A 22,982-nucleotide genomic window follows, 5' to 3' on the forward strand; every position below is an offset into this window, starting at 1 on the left:
GGCGTTACACTTTATTTCAAAACAAACCTCAAGTGAATATCTGTATTAGTTCCTGAGAAACGGGAAGGCCGGGGTTAGCAGCTCGATCTCCCATGAGGGAGAGAGCAAGGAGAGACAGAGACAGTATTGGCTGAGCAGATAGGGTGCTGCTCCACAATTAAAAGAGAGGATCAGACCACTCCTGCCCTAAAAGGGGAGCCGGAATGAAGAAACTTAGTAAAAACTATGGCAGTGAGATAGTGGGTGATTAGTTCAGCCCAAATCCCCTGTGAGGAGGTGAGCAGAGAAAGACAGACTTTAGTTTGGCTAGGCAGGTCTGAGTGCTGCCTCACAATTAAGTGGTGAGATTTTTTTTTTAAGTAGTACTTAATACCATATGGTTCTGGAGGACTCAAATGTTATCATGACGAATTGATTATACTAGTATGGTCATGTTGAGCGCTCATCCTCCTGGATAAATCATTGCAGAAGCATGGAGGTCCTGAATCGTAAGAAGGTTGGCGGGCCAAGGAAAACTTGAAAGTAAGTGATTAGACAAGTTAAAATCTGAGAATCGGAGAATGAGCTTGCAAAATATCAAAAACATCTGGATAAAGGAAAAGTGCCATTAATGACAGAGAGAGAGAGAGAGAGAGAGAGAGAGAGAGAGAGAGAGAGAGAGAGAGAAAGAGAGAGAGAAAGAGAGAGTTCTTATTTGTAATCATGGACTTGCCTAGATGCAAAGAAATTCATTTACGCAGTTTAAATCTTAAATTTGTATCTGATGTTACAAAGTTTTTTTTCTTCCTTTTAGTAATATTTTATAATCTAACGTTTGATAAAGTTTTAAAAAATCTTTTATAATTTTTATGCAACAACATAAGCTACACTAAAGTATACCGTTGAAAAGTAAGAAAATATTAGAGAAAACGCTAAATTTTTCTCCTGTAAAATAAAGCTAAGGTCAGAGAAAGCAAAGATATTAATAAGTGAAGAATGAAAAAAACAAAACAAAACGATAAAAAAAAAAAAAAAAAAAAAAGACAACTCAGATACAGCTGAAAAGAGAATAATAATGTTATGTAATTTACACAAGATTATCTTATTTAATAACGATTATTGTCCTATAATGCATAAATAAGGATAAATGTCTGTTTTTCCTATAAAACGAATAAGACATAAAGAGATCTCGTGTGACTTGCTAGCTCAACTTATCAATTGCTAAACTACTCTGTTCACCTTGGATCTTTTGTTTAGTAAACCTTGTTTTCTATCCTTAATACTCGTTGGAGTTTTTACATATTATTTTCTCTACTAACCCTGATACTCATGTTACTACTACTACTACTACTACTACTACTACTATTACAGCAACAATAGGGACATGACGATGGCTAACTGGTTAGCGACACGAACTGACAACCTGCGTGTGTGTGCAAAGTTTGAATCCAGTTAGTTCCACAGAAACACTTTCAGTTAGGGAGAAGAAGAAGGAAACAAACAAACAAACAAACAAACAACCCCACTCCCCCCAAATAAGTGAATAGGATCAATGAGGATGGAAAGACAGAGGAGTGAAAGCACTAGCCAGACCTCCGTTGGTTGAGTGCAAAGAGGACAGGGATTTTGCAGAGACTTATTACCACCCAAATTTCAGCAGAGGTCAATGATCGCTGCCAATGAGAAATCAATGGTAAGTGGTTGTTGCGATAATGCAAATTCATCTGCAGAGGTTATCGAAAGAGGTGGAGAGTACTGTAATTCTGGGGAGAATTCTTGTCACTCAGACTCTAGAGAACACCACAAGTTGTTCTCAAACAGAAATCTTTGATGATGGCTTGTATGATTACTCCTAGTGACATACTATATACTAGTTATAACAATAACAACACAATAACAATAATAATAACAAAAGCAACAATAGCAATAAAATAATAAACAGTAATAGAAAAAAGGTTTCACTTACTTTGTATCGCTGTTGTTCAAGAAAGAAAGAGGTAGCATGAAGAACATCAGCAGCATGTGTGGAATTGTGGTAAGAGTTTGAAGCATGGTACTTGCCCTCAATCATCTGCAGCCAGTTCATGAGGCAACTCTCACTGATACCCAGAAATTCACAGGCACCAAATCGAGATAAGATTTTCAAACCTAAATACACAAGCGGCCTGCGAAAACAAAATGATGAGAATAGAACATAAAAAAAACAAAACAAAAAACAAACAAACAAATGGATAATGATAAAAACACAAGAAAACTAATTCCGAAGATGCATCCATTCAATCAGCTCTGTTCCGTCTGCCTGCTTCCCACCTGACTACAACTTGGATGTCTTCAAGTCCAACGTTAATAAATTCCTAATGAACCGCCCCCTTAAGTAAACACTTCATCAAATCTCGACACTAACGTACTGTACTTGCAATAACCCTTATCCCTGAGTGGCTTCCGGGCCTTGATAAGTGGTGACCACCGTGTAAAAAAAAAAAAAGAAAAAAAAAGAAAAAAGCTCCTTCAGCAATGAAAATGCTATTCCAAACGATGGCGGATTGATGACGGACAATGGAGGCAGTTATAGGTAGATTGACATATGTACAAATGTTATTCCAAATTTAGGCATGGTGAATGAATTGAGGGAACATGACCTCTTATAGTTACATTAAGATATCTAAAAATGCAATTTAAAATTCAGGCAAGATAGTCACATTAACGGACCAACAGAACCGGTGATTTTTCAGAATAGCTAACAAAGTAAAAGAGATGAAAAAAAAAATGCAGAACAAATAAATGTTATCAAAGGAAAACTGTTATTCTTCTCCTTATCTTGATAAGTCTTTTGTGTGTTTTAACTTATTTTAAAGTGTTTTTTTTTCAGTTAAAAATATAGGTAGTGTAAAACGTGTGGAGTTAGAATGGAAAACAAAATGGTGGTTTCTTTCGATCTATAGTCAAGCCTCGATAATTGCTAAAAAGTCAACCATCAGATTCCTAGCTACGGAATAGCTGAAAATTTCCTCTTAAGCATCAACTCCTTTCTCTCTGATAGGTTTATACAAGCAGTTGTCAATAGGCATAAGTCTGAAGCTCATCATATCAATACTGGCGTGCCTCAAGGATGCATTCTGAGCCCAATTGATCTTCATCAATGTTCCCCAAATTTACATTTTAAAATCATTCAACATTTATGCAGACGGCACTACTACCATCTATGGCAACGTTTCAAAGGATTGCAATAACTATGATCTTTTGGATTTTCTCCTTTCCGACATTAAGTATGTGGTGCAATGAGGTAAAAAAAATGGCTGGCTACTTTTAATGCATCCAAAATCAAGCTTCTACTTTTTCATCATCAACACTCTGATACTTATTTGGCCCCAATTGAAATGGATGACTATAGTCTCGAGGAAGCATCATACTTTGAAAAATTTCTGGGACGGATCTTCGCTCTTGACATGAAAGAAAGACTTACATCAAATCCATTGCTAAAGCTGCTGTAAAAATGGTTAGACCATTTTACTGTTCCAGAAGTTATCTTACTCCAAGACAAGGCTCTAGATGTATAAGAGCCAAATACATCCTAAAATGAAGTATCGTTGCCACATCTTGGGAGGAACAGCCCAGAGCATCATTTCTTACCTTGACAGGCTACAAAACTGGTTTCGAAATCTAGTGGGCAATGTCCTTTTCTCTTCCCCACTTCCTCTTTTTCACAGAAGAGACATTGTGAGTCTTTTTCTGGTCTATCATTATTTTTATGGCAGGTTCTCAATAAAACTTCAATCTGTAGAGTTCTCTGTAAAACATTCACAATAAAAACTTGTCTAGCTACAACCATTGTCAACAATTTCCCTTACTCTCTATCTATGCCTAAAATCAAATGAAACTTCCATGAACAAACTTTCTTTCTTAGAATTACACGTCTGTGGAACACAATACCGCAATGTTGTTTCCCAGCTGATTATAACATAGTCGTTTTCAAGTCCAATGTAAACAAGTTCTTGTTTAGCTGTAATTAAATACTGCCCAATTTGTACCATTACCAATCATCACGGTATTATCTCACTGGTCACCTGATAATCTCGAGCGGCCTTTTCGCCTTGGTAACTGGTGACTATAGTAAAAAAAAAATGTTATTTCAAATTAAGGTTAGAAGGGAAAATAAAATTTTATTTTAAAATTAAGCACAATGGATAAACTGATGGAACAATAGAGCCTTTTATCATGTTATGTAGACACATCTAAAGAGGGAAACCCGACTTGTATGCATCTGGAACAGGAAAATTCCTTGCAGTTTGGCGGTGTGTTAACCAATTATTATTAACATCAAAAGTTATGTCCTCTACAATAATTGATAGTTCAGAGGAGACAATCTGTCACCATAGTGACACCGTTATGAATTCTTTTAATTTTAATGGTGACACTAATTTGCATGGCATTGCTGATGTTTCATTGTTAGCCAAACACAATCTCTAATGAATGCCACAGATATTATGATTGAGATTTCTCCGTGGCAATCATTTTTTTTTTCCTGTCTTGCAGGTGTTGAAGAGCGGAAGACCGGAGGAGACAATTTATAAGAGAAGTGGAAGAGAAGATTGAGGAGTTGAACATTTGTTATGTTGAAGACATCTGTGCTTGAGATGTGGGGGGGAGAGAGAGCAATCCTGACTTTTTGATTTCTAAGCTGTCTGAAATAAAAATTCCTGTACCTTCTTTGGACCTGATTGCTTTCTTCTACTTTTTTTTTTAAAATTACATTCTCATTCCAAACAAGGCACAGTGCCACTTTGATGTAAGGAGCTACTATCAAGGACATAAGTTGAAGGGATATTAGGCAGGGAGTTGAGCAGCAAGATTTCTGTTCACATTACACTTGAACTTCTGCATGTCAGTACAGTTGGGGAAGTAGGAACCTGGAAGGGAATTCCATAATCTAGTAGTTCTGGGGAAGAAACTGTTGCAATATTTTTGAGTTATAATGGGGTATGATCCCGCACAGTCAGGAGATTCTATTTATAAACGATGCTGCTAGGAACTGACGAATCGAATTAATTCACGTTCTGCTACCAACCAATCAGAAACCAGAGTTGCTCCATAAAGATTAAACCTTTTCTGTAGCAACTTCGCATATGTTTTTTTTTTGTGTCAACACAGGAAGAATCTTTTGCTCTGTGGCTTCCAACTCAAGAACTGTCTACAGAGAACCAGTCACCTCCAGGACTTGTATAGAATATCTAACCATCGGAAACTGTTCTGAAACTAAACATGGTTTACAACTCTTTTGAAGTAGAAGGCTTTCTTACATTTAGGAATCTCCACTGTGTAAGGGTGGGAATTTGCTGCTTGTCGGGTTTGTCGGAGGTATTTACATTGAGGAGGTACAAGGGCTTTTAGTTCGTCGGAGCATCCACCATTAAACTAATTATAAAACAAGCAGAGGGAATTTATACCATTATGCCAAGTCCTGATACCAAAGGCAAATAATAGTAGCCTAGTATCAACATTCTTTCATTATAAATACAAAATAACAATTATGTATTTTCTTTATTTCACAGATGAACCATATAAAACAAAACAGTACAAAATTGATAAGCTTTTACTGGTACAAACTTTCCAAATTGCTGTAAAATGCAAATACATCATAACAGTTAAATAATATATATCTATTATTATTATTATACTAAATCTGAGTTAATCGACTTGTTTTTTTCCCCTAAAAGCATTTGTCTTATATACTTTAGTAACACAAAATACATGCTAAAATATACCTTAGCTCCAGGGAAGTGTTATGTTTGAAAAATAAAAAATATTTTAATTATTCTAATAAGCTATAATTTTTAATTAATTGAACAAGTCAGCCATCCCTCTCCTGGTTTTCTTGGGGCCCCTTTCACTCTCTAATGTTTTTAATGTCTTTGTATGCATTTGGAGAAAGAGTGACTCTCTTTTTTAACATAGCCATCTAATTTACATGTGTGTGTATGTATGCACCATAAACATGTATGAAAATTAGATGGCAAAATAATAAGTATCATCATCATCATATTTGGCTCAACATCAGTTTTACATGCTAGAATGTGTTGGATAGTTTTAAGAAATTGACTTCCAAATTAACCTCTATCTGACCAGGTCTTTATTTATCCCTCTTTCTCTCAAGTCCATTCTTATTATTTCCTCCCATATTTTCCTTGCTCTACATCTACTGTCCCAAGAACTTCCTCTAAGGTGATCAGAACTTTAAGACTTAAATTACGCATTCATCATATCATTCTTATATAATTTCTCTCCATGCAACGCATGTCATCAATCCTCACTGGCCAGGTTTCATTTCTATATACTATCACGCTACATACCTGATAATCTCTTCCCTTGGTCGACACAGTATCGCTCTGCAGAACTTCCCTGAACTTACTCCATCCACTCCTAACTCTCGTAATCACACAAACGGACTTGAATTAGTATGAAATGGAAACGACTTGATGCTTTTTTCGTGTCATAAACACACCGCATATTTTGAATTCTAACGACTATGGTTCGTCCGAAAAAATCAAAAACATTCTTTCCACCATGCACGAATAAAGGCCAGAACCGCTAGACTTTGAAATTCCATTCCAGGTCCCTGCTTCCCCAACTGTACTGACGTGCAGAAGTTCAAGTGCAATGTGAACAGGCATCTTGCTGCCCAAATCCCTACATAGTGCCCCAGTAGTTGTTGCCCCTGATAGTATCCCCCTACACCAAAGTGGCAATGTGCCTTGTTTGGGGTGAAAATGTAAAAAAAAAAAAAAAAAAAAGTACCTGCTCCATCCTGTGCTCCAATGGTATTGTCAAGGCAGTAAAACTTTTCAACAACCACAAGTTCACCTCCAAATATACTTTGTCCATTTACACTTGTCTCTATTGTTTTATGCTTCTTGCATATAAACTGGTCATCCTTTTCCAATCTGTCACTAATTCCACTGCATTTCTTGTTTACTCAATGCTTGGGAGTACCATAAAAGATTGAATTGTACCGGATTATCTTTACTTTGGTCTTGAACTAAAGAAACTCATTGCTTTAGTTCTGCCACCTCTTCATATCTTCAATGTTATTATCAGAACGTTTTAGCCTATATAACCTCTCACCTTCTTCAGGTATATCGTGACAATAACTCTTAGCCTTTATTCGTGAATGGTGGAAAGAATGTTTTTGATTTTTTCGGACGAACCATAGTCATTAGAATTCAAAATATGTGGCGTGTTTATGACACGAAAAAGCATCAAGTCGTTTCCATTTCGTACTAATTCAAGTCCGTTCTAATTTGAAATAATGATTCTGAACTTTTTAAATGCGGATTGATAATATGAATTATTTGAATTGTTTGGACTATTGCTTTCATCTTGGTTGTTATTCTAACAAGGTTTCGGCCAATGTAACCTCCAGGGATTACATTGACCGAAACCTTGTGCGAATAACAACTAAGACGAAAACAGTAGTCCAAACGATTCAAATATCAATTCTCATCTCAAAAACTCGGAAACAGATATGCAATGGTTTATGAATTTTTGAATCAAATCAAAATAGAATAGTGGTGGTTGTGACCCAACAGGTCACAAGTAAGTTTCGATTTGCAATAATATCTTTTTATTTTTAAATAAAAGAAAAAGTTTATTATTCTTTCAAAATTTTTACTTGTAAAACATTTTTATTGAGCTCTTATGGTGCATTTGTATACCACAATAAATTTTAACTAAAAAGCATTATATTAATTAAATTTTTTCTTAAATTCAATTTTCACAGAAATAGATACTTCATCTTCATAAATAAATAAGAAAATAATCATAAATAAATAAGAAATAGAAAAAATTCAAAAGACATAAAAATACAAAAATTGCTAGTATTTAATTTTCTTTTCATTTCCTTCATAATTTACAAATCTATTATCAAAACATGTATGAAGTATTGTTGTCATATTTGGGCTGGTGAATCTCGGCCCCATTTAAGGGTTCTTGATAAGGTGTAGAAACGTATCTATAATTTGTTTGGCTATACCCATTCTTCTCTTCTGCAACTTCTCTCTCATAGACGTGATGTTGCTAGTCTCAATCACTGTAATGATATCTCGTTGTAATACAGCTTCCTATTCTAGTAACTTGTTTCAAAGAACTGCAAACTTGTGAAACTCTCTTCCTAATGACTATTTCCCTTCTATCTATAGCCTTGATCTTATCATGTTTAAGGTCAATAGGCATTTCCTGTCTTTACGATAATCATCTTTTTTTCTTGTTAACTCCTTACATCAAATGGATTCATGCCTTGTCTGGGTCGATTTCCGTAAAAGAAAAAACCGAATAATTTAAATCCTATAGCAATCATATAATAATTTGGCAAAAGTTTGTCCATTTGATGCCGCATCACGTGAAAACTACTAGACAAATTTTTACAGATATATTTTTGATCAACTTTAGTTTTTGAAAATTACAACCCACTTCTGAATTATATTTTTATGCTGAAGTCAAGCGATCTAAATTTTCTAAGAGGAATAGTTTAAAATTCATGCAATAAAACAAAAAGCAAGTGTTCTATTACGATATAAGTGAACAAACTTATGATAAAATAATACAGAATTAAGGTTGACACATCTTCATATTTCTTTCTATTTTCTTTCTTTTAAAGTTTTCTTTCTTTTCCTCTTCTGAGTTTTTTTGCTTTCATCTAACTTAATTTTTGTACTTAATCTTCTATTCTTCCATAATAAGCAATATCTTATCACAATTTGAAATATATGCATGTTCTAGTGAGAATGAAAAGCACCATTCTTTATAAGGCATTTTGAAAACGATAAGACTTCAGAATTTTCTAAATTTATGATCATGATAAAAATAAACTTTTCTCTTAAAATTTTTGTTGGGTCCATTGTATGACGTTCGCCCGAAGAAATGTTTTTTTTTTTAAATGTATAAGTTGCAATAACATATGGAGAAGCGAAAATATATCACTTTAAGATGGTAGGATTATAAAAGGATTTAAGTGTCATAAAAAAAAAACTAAATGAGTAGTTTCCAGTAACTTAAAATGAACCAAATTCTAAAAACAATGACAAAAAACAAACAAACAAAAAAAAAAAAAAACAAACAAAACATAATATTAATAATAAAAAAAAGTTAGTGACTTCTTATTGTTTAGAAAACGATATTATCCACTTACGATCATTATATGTACTTTATGACACTCTGCAATGTTAACTACCTTTTTCATAGAAACGTATTTGTTTAGGAGAGTAAAATTGATTGATTACTATTTGGACAACATCATTACCTTAAATTTAATTTAGCAAAATGTATCATCTATAATATAAATCTCACCTGTCTGTTTAAATGTATGTATGTGTGTATGTATGTATGTATGTATGTATGTATGTATGTATGTATGCATGCCTAAAACTTTCGACAGAGGCGACGGATTTTCACGAGATTGGAATCATTTTGAAGCTTGACTCTTCGGACGACAAATATCGAAAAATTGACCAAAAACATTAATTCCTTCACCCTCAACTGGGCACTTTTCTACAGGGAGGGGTCGCGTTTTTTGCCGATATTTTCGAAAGTCATCTCATCTTTTCGATTGTCTAGCCTTAATTTAAACCTACGTCACTTCCGGTTAGTATTGAATATTTGCCAATTTTCTACTTTGGATATTGATAACATAAAGAGCAATGTAATATAATTTTTCAGGTGTTTTAAATGATGGAGAGTTCATTTTAAAGGTCTTTTTTTTAATATGGAGTAGACTTCAAGGTCAAATGTCAGGCTAGAAAGTTTAATGTCTCATTAGATCATTGAAGTTAAGAGATGTTGAGCCTGCCTAGTACCAGATGGGTTACCTTTAGAAATACTAGACACTATATATTCAGGTACACCCTTACTTTGTACAGTTCCAGGTCACCTTTGATTAAGGTGTAGCACCTGTTAGCCACCCTCTGATATTATAGCAGGTTACAATACAGTGGAAGGGCCGTGGTGAAGGTTATGCATTTAGGAAAGGGAGAGGGCTCTCTTGAAAAACTAAACCGGATAGAGAGACCTTGACCCTGTACGGCAATCTTCTAATGATGTTACAAACAAAACACCCTTTTGCAATTTATCACGAGCCAGCACAGACGTAGTAAAGTTTAGAAAAAAAAACATGTCATATTTAATCAGAGATAGTGAAACAATAATATTCAAATAATTTAAAGACATCCGATATACAGTACAATGATCTTCATAAAATTACATGCAGAATGTGAAATCACCTCTTAGACACCATTATTGCCAGCTCCATTCTGGCCTGCAGTGGTAGTCAGTGGTGTGCAGAGGTCTGATAGTGCCACGTGTAAACACTGCCAGGTGTTATTTATGTATATTAGGCTATACATAAATACTTTTATTTTGTTATTGAAAATGTTACACTAGTACTGAGAAATATTATAAAGTGAGATAGTTTGAATACGATTGGATGCTTCATAACCCCCCCCACCAATTTGGATGTCAATTTGGAGTGGTAATTAGTGGCATGCAAAGGTCTGATAGTGCCAGGTACAACTCCTTGATTGTATGCCGCCAAATACTCAAATATAAATCATAACGTTACATATTAGGCATCCTATATCAATCGATTTAGTTAGCTAGTGTGAAGTTTGATATGTGTCACACTGAGTGCATGATGATAACCCAGATTAGTAAAACAAAATCGTTCCCAGGATTGAATGAAAGATGGTTGACAAAACAGCAAGATGATGAAGAATGATGCCACGTTTTCGTTTTGAGTGAAGAGAAACTAAGGTTCTCAGCTAAGTCTCTCCAGGAAGCAGTGCGAAAAGTACACCACCAAAAATGTAGAAATAATCTAAGTGGAATGTTACCTCAGTCTCTCTCTCTCCGGGCGCGTCACTCGTTTAAGTAAATTGAAAAGTTAAGTTTAAGCTAGGATAACATTAGTCTCTCTTTCTCTCAAGTAAATTCTCTCCAAATAAAATAATTTATGAAAATCTCAGTGAACGTCTCCTCGTGTAATCTTTCTTCATGAAAAGAGTTTTATTCGTCTTAGTTAAACAAACGATATGATCGACGACCATTTATAAAACATGACGAAGAGAAACAACAGCGTCGCACAAGGAGAAAAAAGACCCACGTATAAACACCCCCATGTATTATGTATGCTGTATAACTGTGAGTGGTAGTTAATTTCTGTGTGTCATGAAAATGTGTCCGCGAGATGAAAGATGTTTGTACATGAGTCACTGCGTCCTTTTCTTTTGCGATTTGCCTCCTTCTGGCCAAAGGATTGAGTGGATGTTGACGACAAGTTCTTTCATGCAGCTGATGGAGTCTGTGCCTTTAGATTTTGACTGCTTTATAGGAATTTATAACTTGACGTCAGTTTACCATTTCCACATTTCTTGGGTTTTAAATGATTTTCATTAGTTGAAAAATATTTGAGTTCACATTTTATATTATATATTGAGTTGAGTTGAAAAATACTTTGAGTTTCTGTGAAAACTAACTTGATGAAGAGAGCAAATCTCAACAAAACGGAGCAAGAAAAAGGGTAGCAATTAAAGCCATTTGTTTTTTACCGTTCGTTGGAATCATTTGGCGATTCAGCACACAACTTGCAATAGTGAGAGTTGAATTTTTAACGCTTCAACTTATGTTGGTAATATTTCAAACTTTTTTAATCGATCAAAATGTAGTAAAGTGGCTAATATCTCTACTTGATCTATGTAAAGATAGATAGGTTTATACAGTAGTGCATACAAGATTCACACCTCAACTAATTAACCGATCAATGTGAGTTTTAGAACACAGCTTCTAGACCTAAAGGGTTCAAATGTGGGGTGGGGAGTCTGTATTCAGTTTTATGTAAAGAAGATAAAAATGGGATGGAAGTCCTTCTTCAAAATTCATATACATCCGATTTTGTGAAATTTTAACAATAGGTATTAGGCATCAATTAATAATTATTCTCTAAATTTCAATTTCTTTGGAATATTTTAAAAGATTTTAGGAAGCATAATATAAGCATAGCGTCTAAATTTCAGATTTACATTGATTTTGATGCATAGTAATTAACACGAATTGAACAAGATTTACTGAATTTCAATTTTTTTCTTAAGACCCTTGAATTATAAGCTTTAAATTTAAAAAAATTTTCTAGAATCAAAATCAAGTAATCAATTTTGATCAAAATTGGTACAAACAGTTTCATTATTGGTATTATTCTAGTGTTGTGTAGCAGTTGGTGTACATATATATATACATGTGTCTTGTATATACAGTAGCGTCCAAAACTAGGGGACAAAATTTTAAAACCTAATATGTGTTAGGTTTTAAAATTTTGTCCCTTAGTTTTGGACGCTACTGTATATACATGTTTGAATTTGAATTCGTGTATCGTCTAGTGGTATAACATGGAGGGTGGGTTGTATATATGATGTTTTTATTGACATGTGTGTGTATATATATATATATATATATATATATATATATATATATATATATATATATATATATATATATATATATGATCTTCTAGATATGAATGTGCCTATTAATCGTCTAGTGATTGTTTAAACAGGACAGATAACAATTATAACATTAAGGAACAGTAAGTCTTTGGAGTTTTACATCAACCAATGGAGAAACATATCTGGTCTATCTTTGGTCTTGATTTGACGGATCCTCGGAAAAGTTGCAAATGAAGATTCACTTGACTTGAAGTCTTGGTGATATTTACAACAGCTTTATTTCAGATGTTTCCCTCATTGTAAAGCTGCAACGTTGGTCCTAGACTTTTACTGTCAACATTTTCCCCTACTTGGAGCCACTGCTGTCTGCGACCATCTTCTCTGAATTTGACCGAGTCCGCTCTCTCTGACTCCCAACTCTTGACTAACTGATACATGTGTTTACAGCTCTCTTTTTAGATCGTTTATTCCACGTGACCAAAGAGATAAATCGATTGACTACCTTTGTCACATATTTTGTTTATGTTCTAACATTATTTTCTATTAAAACATTTGAACATAAATAATTTTATCTGTAAATATTTATTTCGCTATGATAACATTCTTTCTGACATTCTATTTTTATAAATTTAATAACGATCATGATAATAATCGACCAGCACATCTTTCGGCATTGCCCGACCAATATCTAACACTAGTTCAATACAGCAGCAGACACTGTCTTCAATTCTGAGAAGCGCTCAATATTGTACAACTCAGAACCAACCTTATTTAGCTTATTGATCTATATTAAACGCATTTCCATTAAAAAAAAAATAAATAAATAAAAAATCAGCAAGAATTAGCATTGCTGGATCACCATTTTGGTAACTAGATTAATCAAGTGAAGAAAAAATTAGAAAATTGGATTTTCAAAGAAAGTAGGAAATAATTACCGTTTGTTTGTAGCTGTCTCCAGATCAATGATACTAAACTTCCATAATGGTTCCGATTCCAGAATAACCTGAATGTGTTCTGGTACTTGATTCAACATGGTTGTCGGACTTGATGGAATGTGAAAATGCGAATGATGGGCTACAAAGAAATGAAAGGACATTATTTAATATCAAAGTAAGAAATACAACAGACAAAAATATTTATACATCATATATATATATATATATATATATATATATATATATATAGTAAGTTATAAAATATACATGGCGATTAGAGTGGATGAAACGCGGGATATTCTGTGTAGCTTAATCGCCATATATATTTTATAACTTACTAACTAGCTCTACCTATGTATTGAGCACTGTTGAAGTGAATACTTCAAGTTTACACATAAATTTATACTTTCGTATATTAATTTATGTGAGTAAATGAAATAGTTATATAATCTACAGGAAGCAATTTCAATCCAGAGATGTATCAGATATAAGAGGATTCAAAATTATATAAGACAAACAAAAGTGAATGCTTTTTCATTTTTTTTGCCCTCTTTTATTATTATTATTATGATGATGATGATGATGATTCGTTTTTATAATTACAATTCCACTTACTCTCAATGCCAGTTCGTATAATATTTTGGGAAAACTCTCTTCTTCAGATGCAGATTTCAACTCTGTTTTTAATACGTGCAAAAAATTGTTGTTGATATCAATTTACACATACATTTCATATACCATATATAATGATGTATTTGGAGAACTCTAATGCCTACTAAGCTTAGCTTCAACCTTTGTCCTATCGACGAAATGTTGAATCCCTCTGCCTGTTTTACAAGTATTTTAATGGTGGATGCTCCGACGAACTACAAGCCCTTGGACCCACTCGATGTAAATATGCCCAACAAAGCCGAGAAGCAGCAAAGTCCCACCCCTACACAGCAGAGATCCCTAGATGTAAGAAAGCCTTCTACTCCAATAGTTTCCTCCCTAGAACTGATAGACTTCGGAATTCCTTTCCGGGTTCCTGCTTCCCCAACTGTACTGACATGCAGAAGTTCAAGTATAATGTGAACAGACAACTTGCTGCTCCACTCCCTACATAGTATCCCTGCAATTCGTGCCCCTGATATTAGTCTCCTACATCAAAGTGGCACTATGTCTTGTTTGGGGTGAAAACGTAATAAAAATAAAAAGACAATATTCTCACGTGTTTAATGTCTCTCTGGATAGGAGTTTGTCAGGACAATCTGGTGTGAGGATACTCTCTTACAAGTAAACTCTGACTAAATATTCAAAATAACATGGTATTCGAATAAGATCCCCTCTGTGTGACTATCCAACATTGGCCTATACAAGGTATGATGTACCTTCTTTAATTGATGTTACCTATAGTAACCTCACTAAGTTGAATACTCCACCAAACTAGATAAACTGTTGTCCTGGAATTTGGTAAGACCAAGAGACCCCATATTATAATATAGTTAACTGGTCAATTAGTAAGAGGAAAATTAATGTTCCTAACTATAGCAAAACAGAAGGGAAAAAAGGTTTAACACGAGGCAAAGCACTGTTCACAGTACGCAGGTCTCAACTCTCCCACCAGAAAAAAAACAAAACAAAAAACGTCCTTATATGCAGACCAGACCACCAACCACGACAGCACCACAATCTGCATATATCTTCTTTGTACTGGACATATTCCGGCTTCAAATGACGGCGGTTCTTGTGCACATCCCATTAAAACCAACGGAGTGTTGTTCACCTATTTATCGCTCGCACAAAACACAAACGTGTGGCCGCTTGCGTCTTTGATGATCATTACACTAACTTCTTTACTAATGTAACGTTTGATAAAGGAAAACTTTAATGGAATATTCGAATATTATATAGAGATCAACTGTTAGTTCCAAGAGGGTCCCTTTGATTTTTTACAGCTTTCAAAATAAATAAATAAATAAATAAAATAAAATAAAATAAATAAATAAATCGTCAAAACCAAACAGAAGTCTCTCTTTACATACGAATAATGTTTTGATTAACCTCTTCAGTATTCAATGCTTAGATGTATTCTTGTATATCTATAAGTGTCGCTGTCTTGTCAGTCTGTTAAGCTTATGTTTCAAATAGAATTTTCATTGTTAAACGCAAAGATTCGTATGTGGCATACGTACAGAGCCAGAACCTCGATCAAGTGGTAGAAATAATTCGCCATGATAAAAGACCCCATTTTTCTTAGCATATATAACACGTGATAAATAACAAGTACAAGCTGGGACCAGAGTGGTTATACATATCGATCATGTGTGACTAGTGTGCTTTGCCGACCATAAAAAAAATGAGCTTTAATGAAAGTTCCTATTTACAGTATCTCCCCACGGGACACCAGGGTTGTTTTTTTTTAACGTGGAGAAAAGGAACAAAAATAAAAATTGTCTCAGTCGTAAAGGATTGCTCCTCCACTGAGAGAGAACAAGAAATTGAAGTGCAGCATCTGAAGAACAGATACTACAGCTGACAGAAAGCATTTTAAAATCATTATGTGATAAAGATCAGTATTAAGAACGGTGTTGTTGGAGGAGAAAAGTTTGCTACACGATTAAGACCCAGTGACAGATATGTTATTCCATTGAATACGGTGTCACTGGAGAAAAATATACCATGTAATAAAGTTCCAGCAGTGAGCATATTCTCTGCATCAAATGAAATCATCTTTCCTGTTTTTTTTTTTTATTCCTTTACAAGTTCTCTCCCTGAGTCGATTTGTCAGATTTAAGCATTTTCATCACTTACACATATGTTTGAAATAGCATTTTCGTTTGTCTGTCGCGCTTAAAGTAGAAATGGAATCTCCCTTGATATGTCATGCTTACAGTTGAAATAAAATTTTTATTGACCTGTGACACAACGGATAAAAATGCTAAGTAGTAATCAGTTCTAAGTAACAATATTCTGGGAAATGAAGGTTTAATCATCAGCACAGACGATATTAAGAATATAATTACGAAGATTTCTACTCAATCATAGCTGACAGAACGAGAACAATCTACTCCGTGGATTAAATAAAGGATTACGATTGAAATTCCAGACAGATTCCAGAGTTCAACATAAAGATTCCAGAGTTCAACATAAAGATTTCAGAGTTCAACAAGGCACACCCGAAGAAGGTCAGAGGTTACATTAATTTAAAAATTGTGAAACTAACATCCAACATAGAAAAATAGTCCGAATAATCAAAATAATGCAGAAGTTTTCTTTCTCAACGCATAGATTGAATAGATTCATCTTAAGAATATCTGCTCTGGTTACTATCAAGTTGCATTCATTGCAATATATTTTTCAACAAAAACTACTTTTAAACCAGCATTCATTAATTGAACAACTAAATCATTTGATATACACTAATTAACCTCTGACTTCACCTGTTGTGAATGGAGCAATATTAGATTAACTGGATAAAAGAAATAAAAAGAAAAATTACTTCAAGAGAAAAGTTCAGATAACAAAATGCAAAATAAATAAATAAATAAATAATTAAAAATAAAACAAAAAAAAAACAAAACAAACAAAACAAAAACAAGCAAGCCATGAAAAAGTTTGAAGTTAGTTGAACTCTGATTCACAGAACTTTAATGGAATATTCGAGTATATATGTAACAGACAACAAAACAAAACAAAACAAAAACCTTTTTACAGAATGCTCAAGTATCTATTAACTGTATCTATGCATCTGCATTTTTCACCGGAGAAAAATATACCATATAAAAAGTTCCAGCAGTGAAATCATTTTTCCGTTTTTACTTTTTATTCCTTTGCAAGTTCTATCTCTGGGTCGATCTGTCAGATTTAAGCATTTTCATCAGTTACACATCTGAAATAGCATTTTCGTTTGTCTGTCACGCTTAAAGTAGAAATGGGATTTTCTTTGATATGTCATGCTTACAGTTTAAATAGAATTTCTATTGACCTGTGGTCCAACGGATAAAAGTGCTACGTATAATAAGTTCTAAGTTACAATCTTCTGGAAGTTTAAGGTTTAATCATCAACACAGACGATAGTAAGAATATAATTACGAATGACTTAAGATTTCTACTCGGTTATGGCTGAGAGAGCGAGAACAATTTACCCTGTGGATTAAATAAAGTATTAAGTTCGAACTTTCGGACAAATTTCAGAGTTCAACAAGGTACACCTGAAGAAGGTGTATCTATGTAACAGAAAACCAAACCAGACAAACAAACCTTTCTACAGAATGCTTCAGTATCTATTATCTGAATGTATGCATCTGCATTTTTAAACAATAAACATCGTGTCACTGGAGAAAAATATATCATGTAATTGGAAAATTGTGAATATAAGAAAAATAGTCTGAATAATCAAAATAATGCAGAAGTTTTCTTTCTAAACGCATAGATTGAATAGATTCATCTTAAGAATATCTGCTCTCGTTACTATCATGTTGTATTCATTGTCATATATAATGTTTTCAACAAAAACTACTTTTAAACCAGCATTCATGAATTGAAGAACTTGGAGGAGAAGTCCTTCACGATTGAGACAATTTAAAATTTTTGTTCTTTTTCTCCACGTTAAAAAACGACCCTGGTGTCTAACTCTGACCCGTGGGGAGGCATTGTAAATAGGAACTAAATCATTTGGTATACACTAATTAACCTCTGACTTCGCCTGTTGTGAACGAAGCAATATTAGATTAACTGGATGAAAAAAAAAAATTACTTCAATAGAAAAGTTCCGATAACAAGATACACCCCCCCAAAAAAAACAACAAAAAAAAGCAAAACAAAAAAACAAACAAAAAATAAATAAAAACACGCAAGCCATAAAAAATTTGGAAGTTAGTTGAACTCTGATTCACAGAACTTTAATGGAATATCGAGTATCTTTGTAACAGACAAAAAAAAAACCTTTCTACAGAATGCTCAAGTATCTATTAACTGTATGTATACATCTGCATTTTTAAACATTAAACACGGTATCATTGGAAAAAATATATCATGTAATAAAGTTCCAGCAGTTAGCATATTCTTTCCATCAAATGAAATGATCTTTTCCGTTTTTATTTTTTTAAACCTTTACAAGTTCTGTCCATGAGCTGATCTGTCAGATTTAAGCATTTTCATCAATTACACTTATGTTTGAAATAGCATTTTCGTTTGTCTGTCACGCTTAACCCATTCCCTCTCGGTGATCTCATATGAGATCAATAAAAAATTAACAAATATGCTATAGTCATTGCAACTGTATCCTTCCAGTGATCTCTTATTAAAATGTAAATCTGACTATTTCATCGTGTGTAGTATTGGGAATCCCAGCTTAAATGCTATATAGGTAGTTTGTAGAAATAGTAATTTATGTAAGTATATTTTCGATTCCCATCAGCGAGTTTAGTGGGGTCACAAAAGGTTGGGTTTGACAGGCGTCAAACTCAAGTCACCTTTTGTCAATCTAGATAGAATGCACCGGAAATTAGGGGTGACATGCACTGGAAATTAAGGGTGACACTGAATTGTGGTCGTAGGCTTCCAGTTGACAGCGACATGTGAGAGTTGGTTTTGGCCTGCAGATGGAACAGACAGGAGATTAGGGTCTCTCCATGGCAACCAGGGTCTAGATATAGGCTTGCCTTTTAATAAAAGAATTAAAGCTTCAAATCCATCTTGTGTTATCGATGCATCTGCAGTAGTAAGTACCACTCCCCACGAGATGGCAGCCCAGCGACAAGAAGATATCATTCACTGGACAAGGCAAGCAGGTATGTACGATTATGTTATTGCACGTACATGCCTCGGAACCGTTCAAGGCAAGAAACGAAGTAAGAATAAGAGCACATACATACTCACGCCCATATAAGTAAGAAGGTTGATAAGAACACAGACACTTAAAAGTACCTTAGTAAAAGTACCCGTAAAAGAAACAAAGTAAAAAGTAAACGAACAAATAAATAAGTAATAAATAGAAAGACGCCAAAACCCTTCATTTAACACGTGTTTCTCATGCTTTTTTACCATAATTATCATCGGGAAGTTTCATAAAAAATATTAAAGTGGTTAAAATTATGGAAGGTAATGGGTTAAAGTAGAAATAGAATTTTCCTTGGCCTGTCGCATAACAGATAAAGTTCTAAGTAAATAATCACTTCTAAGTAATAATCTTCTGTATGTATACATCTGTATTTCATGAATTGAACATTGACAGAATCATCCATCCATCTGGAGGGGCATACACCATCTACAACTTTGTAAATGCTTTTGTAGCAAAGAGTTCTTTTTTCTTTCGGGATGAGGATGCTGGCCTCATGATTAACCATCCCAGAAGATACATACAGCGCCTAGCCTTCCCAAATAGTCACCCATCTGGTACTGGCCAGGCTCCACGTTACTTAACTTTGGTGATCTGGCGAGAACCGATGTTTCAACGTGATTGTGCCGTACTAACAGAATTATAGGATACAAAACATTATCTTTATTTATACACTCAGGGAATCGAATATTTCAAGGACAATTTAACCCAGAGGTGAGCAATTCATTTTCCTTAATGGACCAAAGGATTAATTTAGAACAGTTATTATTATAACTATTATTAACGACTGATCTAATATATTTAACTTGGTTTTGCTTGATTTCTATTATTACTTTTTTACAAAAAATATTACATTCAGCTGTGCATTCATTGCCTTTTTGCAAACTGTTATCCTCATCTTCATAGTTGTTATTCGCATTATTTAGATGCATCAGACTACTGTAATCATCTTGAGTGTGATTTTCACAACGTTTTGGTCGATGTAACCTCCAACCTTCTTCAGGTGTATCTTGTCGAACTCGGGAATTTGGATGGAATTTCGAGCAGAACCCTTTATTTACTTCACAGGGGTAGCATGCTCTTGTTCCGTCAGTCACGACTGGTTAGAGGTCCTAAGTAATTCTCAACTGTATTTTTCAGTCGCCCACACTGAGGATTGAACCTTCAATCTTCAGGAGAATATCACTTTTTACAACTGATTTTTCCAAGTACTCTAACCACTGCACCACGGGCCCTTGAAACGTCATAGTTGTTGTTCAACCAAATCATCCTCTGGCCTTCTCCAGGTGATTAACTGTGACGACGGGATAGGGATGCTGAGTCACGAGTCCAGAGGATGAGTTGGTTGAAACAATAACTATGAAGATAAGGATAACAAAAAGAATGAATACACAAATTACAAAGCCTCATCTCAAAGGATTCCAAAACTAATATATATATATATATATATATATATATATATATATATATATATAGATATAGATATAGATATATATACACACACACACAGAGTGTCCACAAAGTCTGGCTGCATAATCTACACAGTGCCCACAAAGTCTGGCTACATAATCTACATGGTGCCCACAAAGTCTGGCTAAATAATCTACACGGTGCCCACAAAGTCTGACTACATTAAGTAGCCAGACTTTGTGGACACCCTGTATATATATATATATATATATATATATATATATATATATATATATATATATATATATATATATTCAGCATTGAAATAATACAATGAAAATGTGAAAGAATAACATGATTGGTTAATAAATATAAAAACCCAGTTTTGAAATTTCACTAGAAGCAATGCTGGGATAAGCAGAAAAAAGATTAATGTTATTTCAAAGTTTTTCTTCTCCAAGGCTAGTTGCCTTACCAAGGCTTGACAGTCTAATCCGGTGGTTCCCAACCTATTTTGGGCCTGCCCCACCTAGGCATTTCTAAAATCCTGATGCCTCCCCTTTGTGATATTTAATATATAATATATAATATGGTATAGTCAGCCCAAGGGTGCACGTCCTGCCCATGCCCCCACCAAAACATTGCCATGCCCCACTGGTGGGGCATGCGCCCCACTGGTGGGGCATGCGCCCCACGTTGGGAATGATTGGTCTAATCACACCTTTCTATTTCAACCATATGAGGGGAAGAGAAAAAAATATCTACTTTTTTTAAAAGTATTAAAAGAAGGTGATTTTACTTCCCAAGTTACAGCAGCTGGCAATCCCAAATGATCACTCATCTAAGTAATAACAAGGCAAAACATTGCTTACCTTTTGCTGATAGAACAAGAACTAGCATTTCAACATGATGACGTTGTAAGCCGAACATAATAAAAAAACAAACTTTAATGTGCTCATTTCCAATTTTATTTTCATATTGTTAAACATGAAAACACAATTAGAAATTAACACATTACGTTTCTTTATTTGCTTATGGCCACACCATGATGAAATGCCCATCCAATTCTCCTTTTATTTCTGTTTAAACAAATCAACAATGCCTTCTTTTTGACTTTTTAGCTAGGAGCAAAGTGTAGTAACGTTTCTGATAGCACATATCTTTTTTGTCCTAGGTTAGTAAAATAGAACTCCTAGATTGAGTCTGTTTTTTATTTTTGTCCCAATCCAGAGTACTCCAGCACTCCATTCTGTGGAGCTGGATTTTTCTCACGTTAAAAACTAACCTTGTGTCTCACTCTATCCTCGTAGGGAGGCAAGTAAATAAGGGCATCTCCCTTCAAATAGTTATGTAAATTAAGCAAAAAATAAATCAATTTCTGCTTGCTTTGTACATACTGACATATTTCCAAAGATTGTTTTAGAATTTAAAAGGAGCCTAAATGTAACTTGATCATTTACCGGAGAGAGTAACTTGGTTTGTCCATGCTGCAAGGACACCTCTAGAAAGGCTGTTACGTCCTGGGCACTACACATCAACTCCCCAGTTGTTTAACACGATAAAACGATATGCACATTTTTTTTTTTTAAATCAAGGGCTTAATAAGTCGTCTTCCAGTTCTCGGTGTCCCATTTCCAACTGCTCGGGATGAAATCCTGATTTTGCAACTGCCACTAACAGCGTCCAGATTCCAACTGTTCAGAATCGAGTTTCAATTTCAACTGCTCGGTTTTGAATTCCAATTTCAACTAAAAACAAACTTCCCCCCTCCTCGTGGAGAGAGAGAGAGAGAGAGAGAGAGAGAGAGAGAGAGAGAGAGAGAGTATACATATTTTGTTATTAAATTTCAACAGATTGTTCTGAAGTTTAACCACTCTAGTAAAGCTGATGCCAGACACATTGATCTAACCTTTTTACCTGTCAACCTCGATTGCATAAACAACCTGGCCTCCTGATGTGTGCTGACATTTCGAGACAAAAGCACCAGTATGATTTTACTTGTCTCCCTTACGAGGACAGAGAAATACGAGTAGAAGTCTCTCACAAAAGGGTTCTTATCATTGTGCCATCTAAATAAGGTTGGCCCTAAGCCAAAGCGAGTGTTGGCATCGATCAGGCTTCCAGTAGTCTTACTCAAGCTTCCTCTGTGCTTCTCAAATTATGAATAGATAAAGGTTTAAAGCTGTTAAAATTTTTTAAGGTGTTGAGTTTTGTTAACTTGATAATACTATTAGAGCACAGAGAGGAACAAATGCTAGTTTGGTTGCAAAAGTTCGAAGTGGATGGAGGAACGTCTGTAATTACTAACTCGCAAAGTGTTATAAAGGAGAAAGTCTATCTCGTATTTGTAAGTAG

General features: G+C 34.5%; 1 protein-coding gene across 8 annotated transcripts in view; it reads right to left on the reverse strand.

The window, feature by feature from the left end:
• LOC145292090 (high affinity cAMP-specific and IBMX-insensitive 3',5'-cyclic phosphodiesterase 8B-like) overlaps positions 1 to 22,982 on the reverse strand; it is a 973,128-nt gene that overhangs the window by 70,909 nt on the left and 879,237 nt on the right. For all 8 annotated transcript variants that reach the window (XM_080138173.1, XM_080138174.1, XM_080138172.1 and 5 more), the window contains 2 exons: positions 13,397 to 13,535; positions 1,946 to 2,144 (listed from right to left, as the gene is read on the reverse strand). In XM_080138173.1, coding sequence (XP_079994299.1) covers positions 1,946 to 2,144; positions 13,397 to 13,535 — 338 coding nt within the window. The remainder of the gene's footprint in view (positions 1 to 1,945; positions 2,145 to 13,396; positions 13,536 to 22,982) is intronic.

The sequence above is a fragment of the Euprymna scolopes genome, chromosome 13 (assembly GCF_053919585.1).
Source record: "Euprymna scolopes isolate OS-2025 chromosome 13, ASM5391958v1, whole genome shotgun sequence".
NCBI lineage: Eukaryota > Metazoa > Mollusca > Cephalopoda > Sepiida > Sepiolidae > Euprymna > Euprymna scolopes.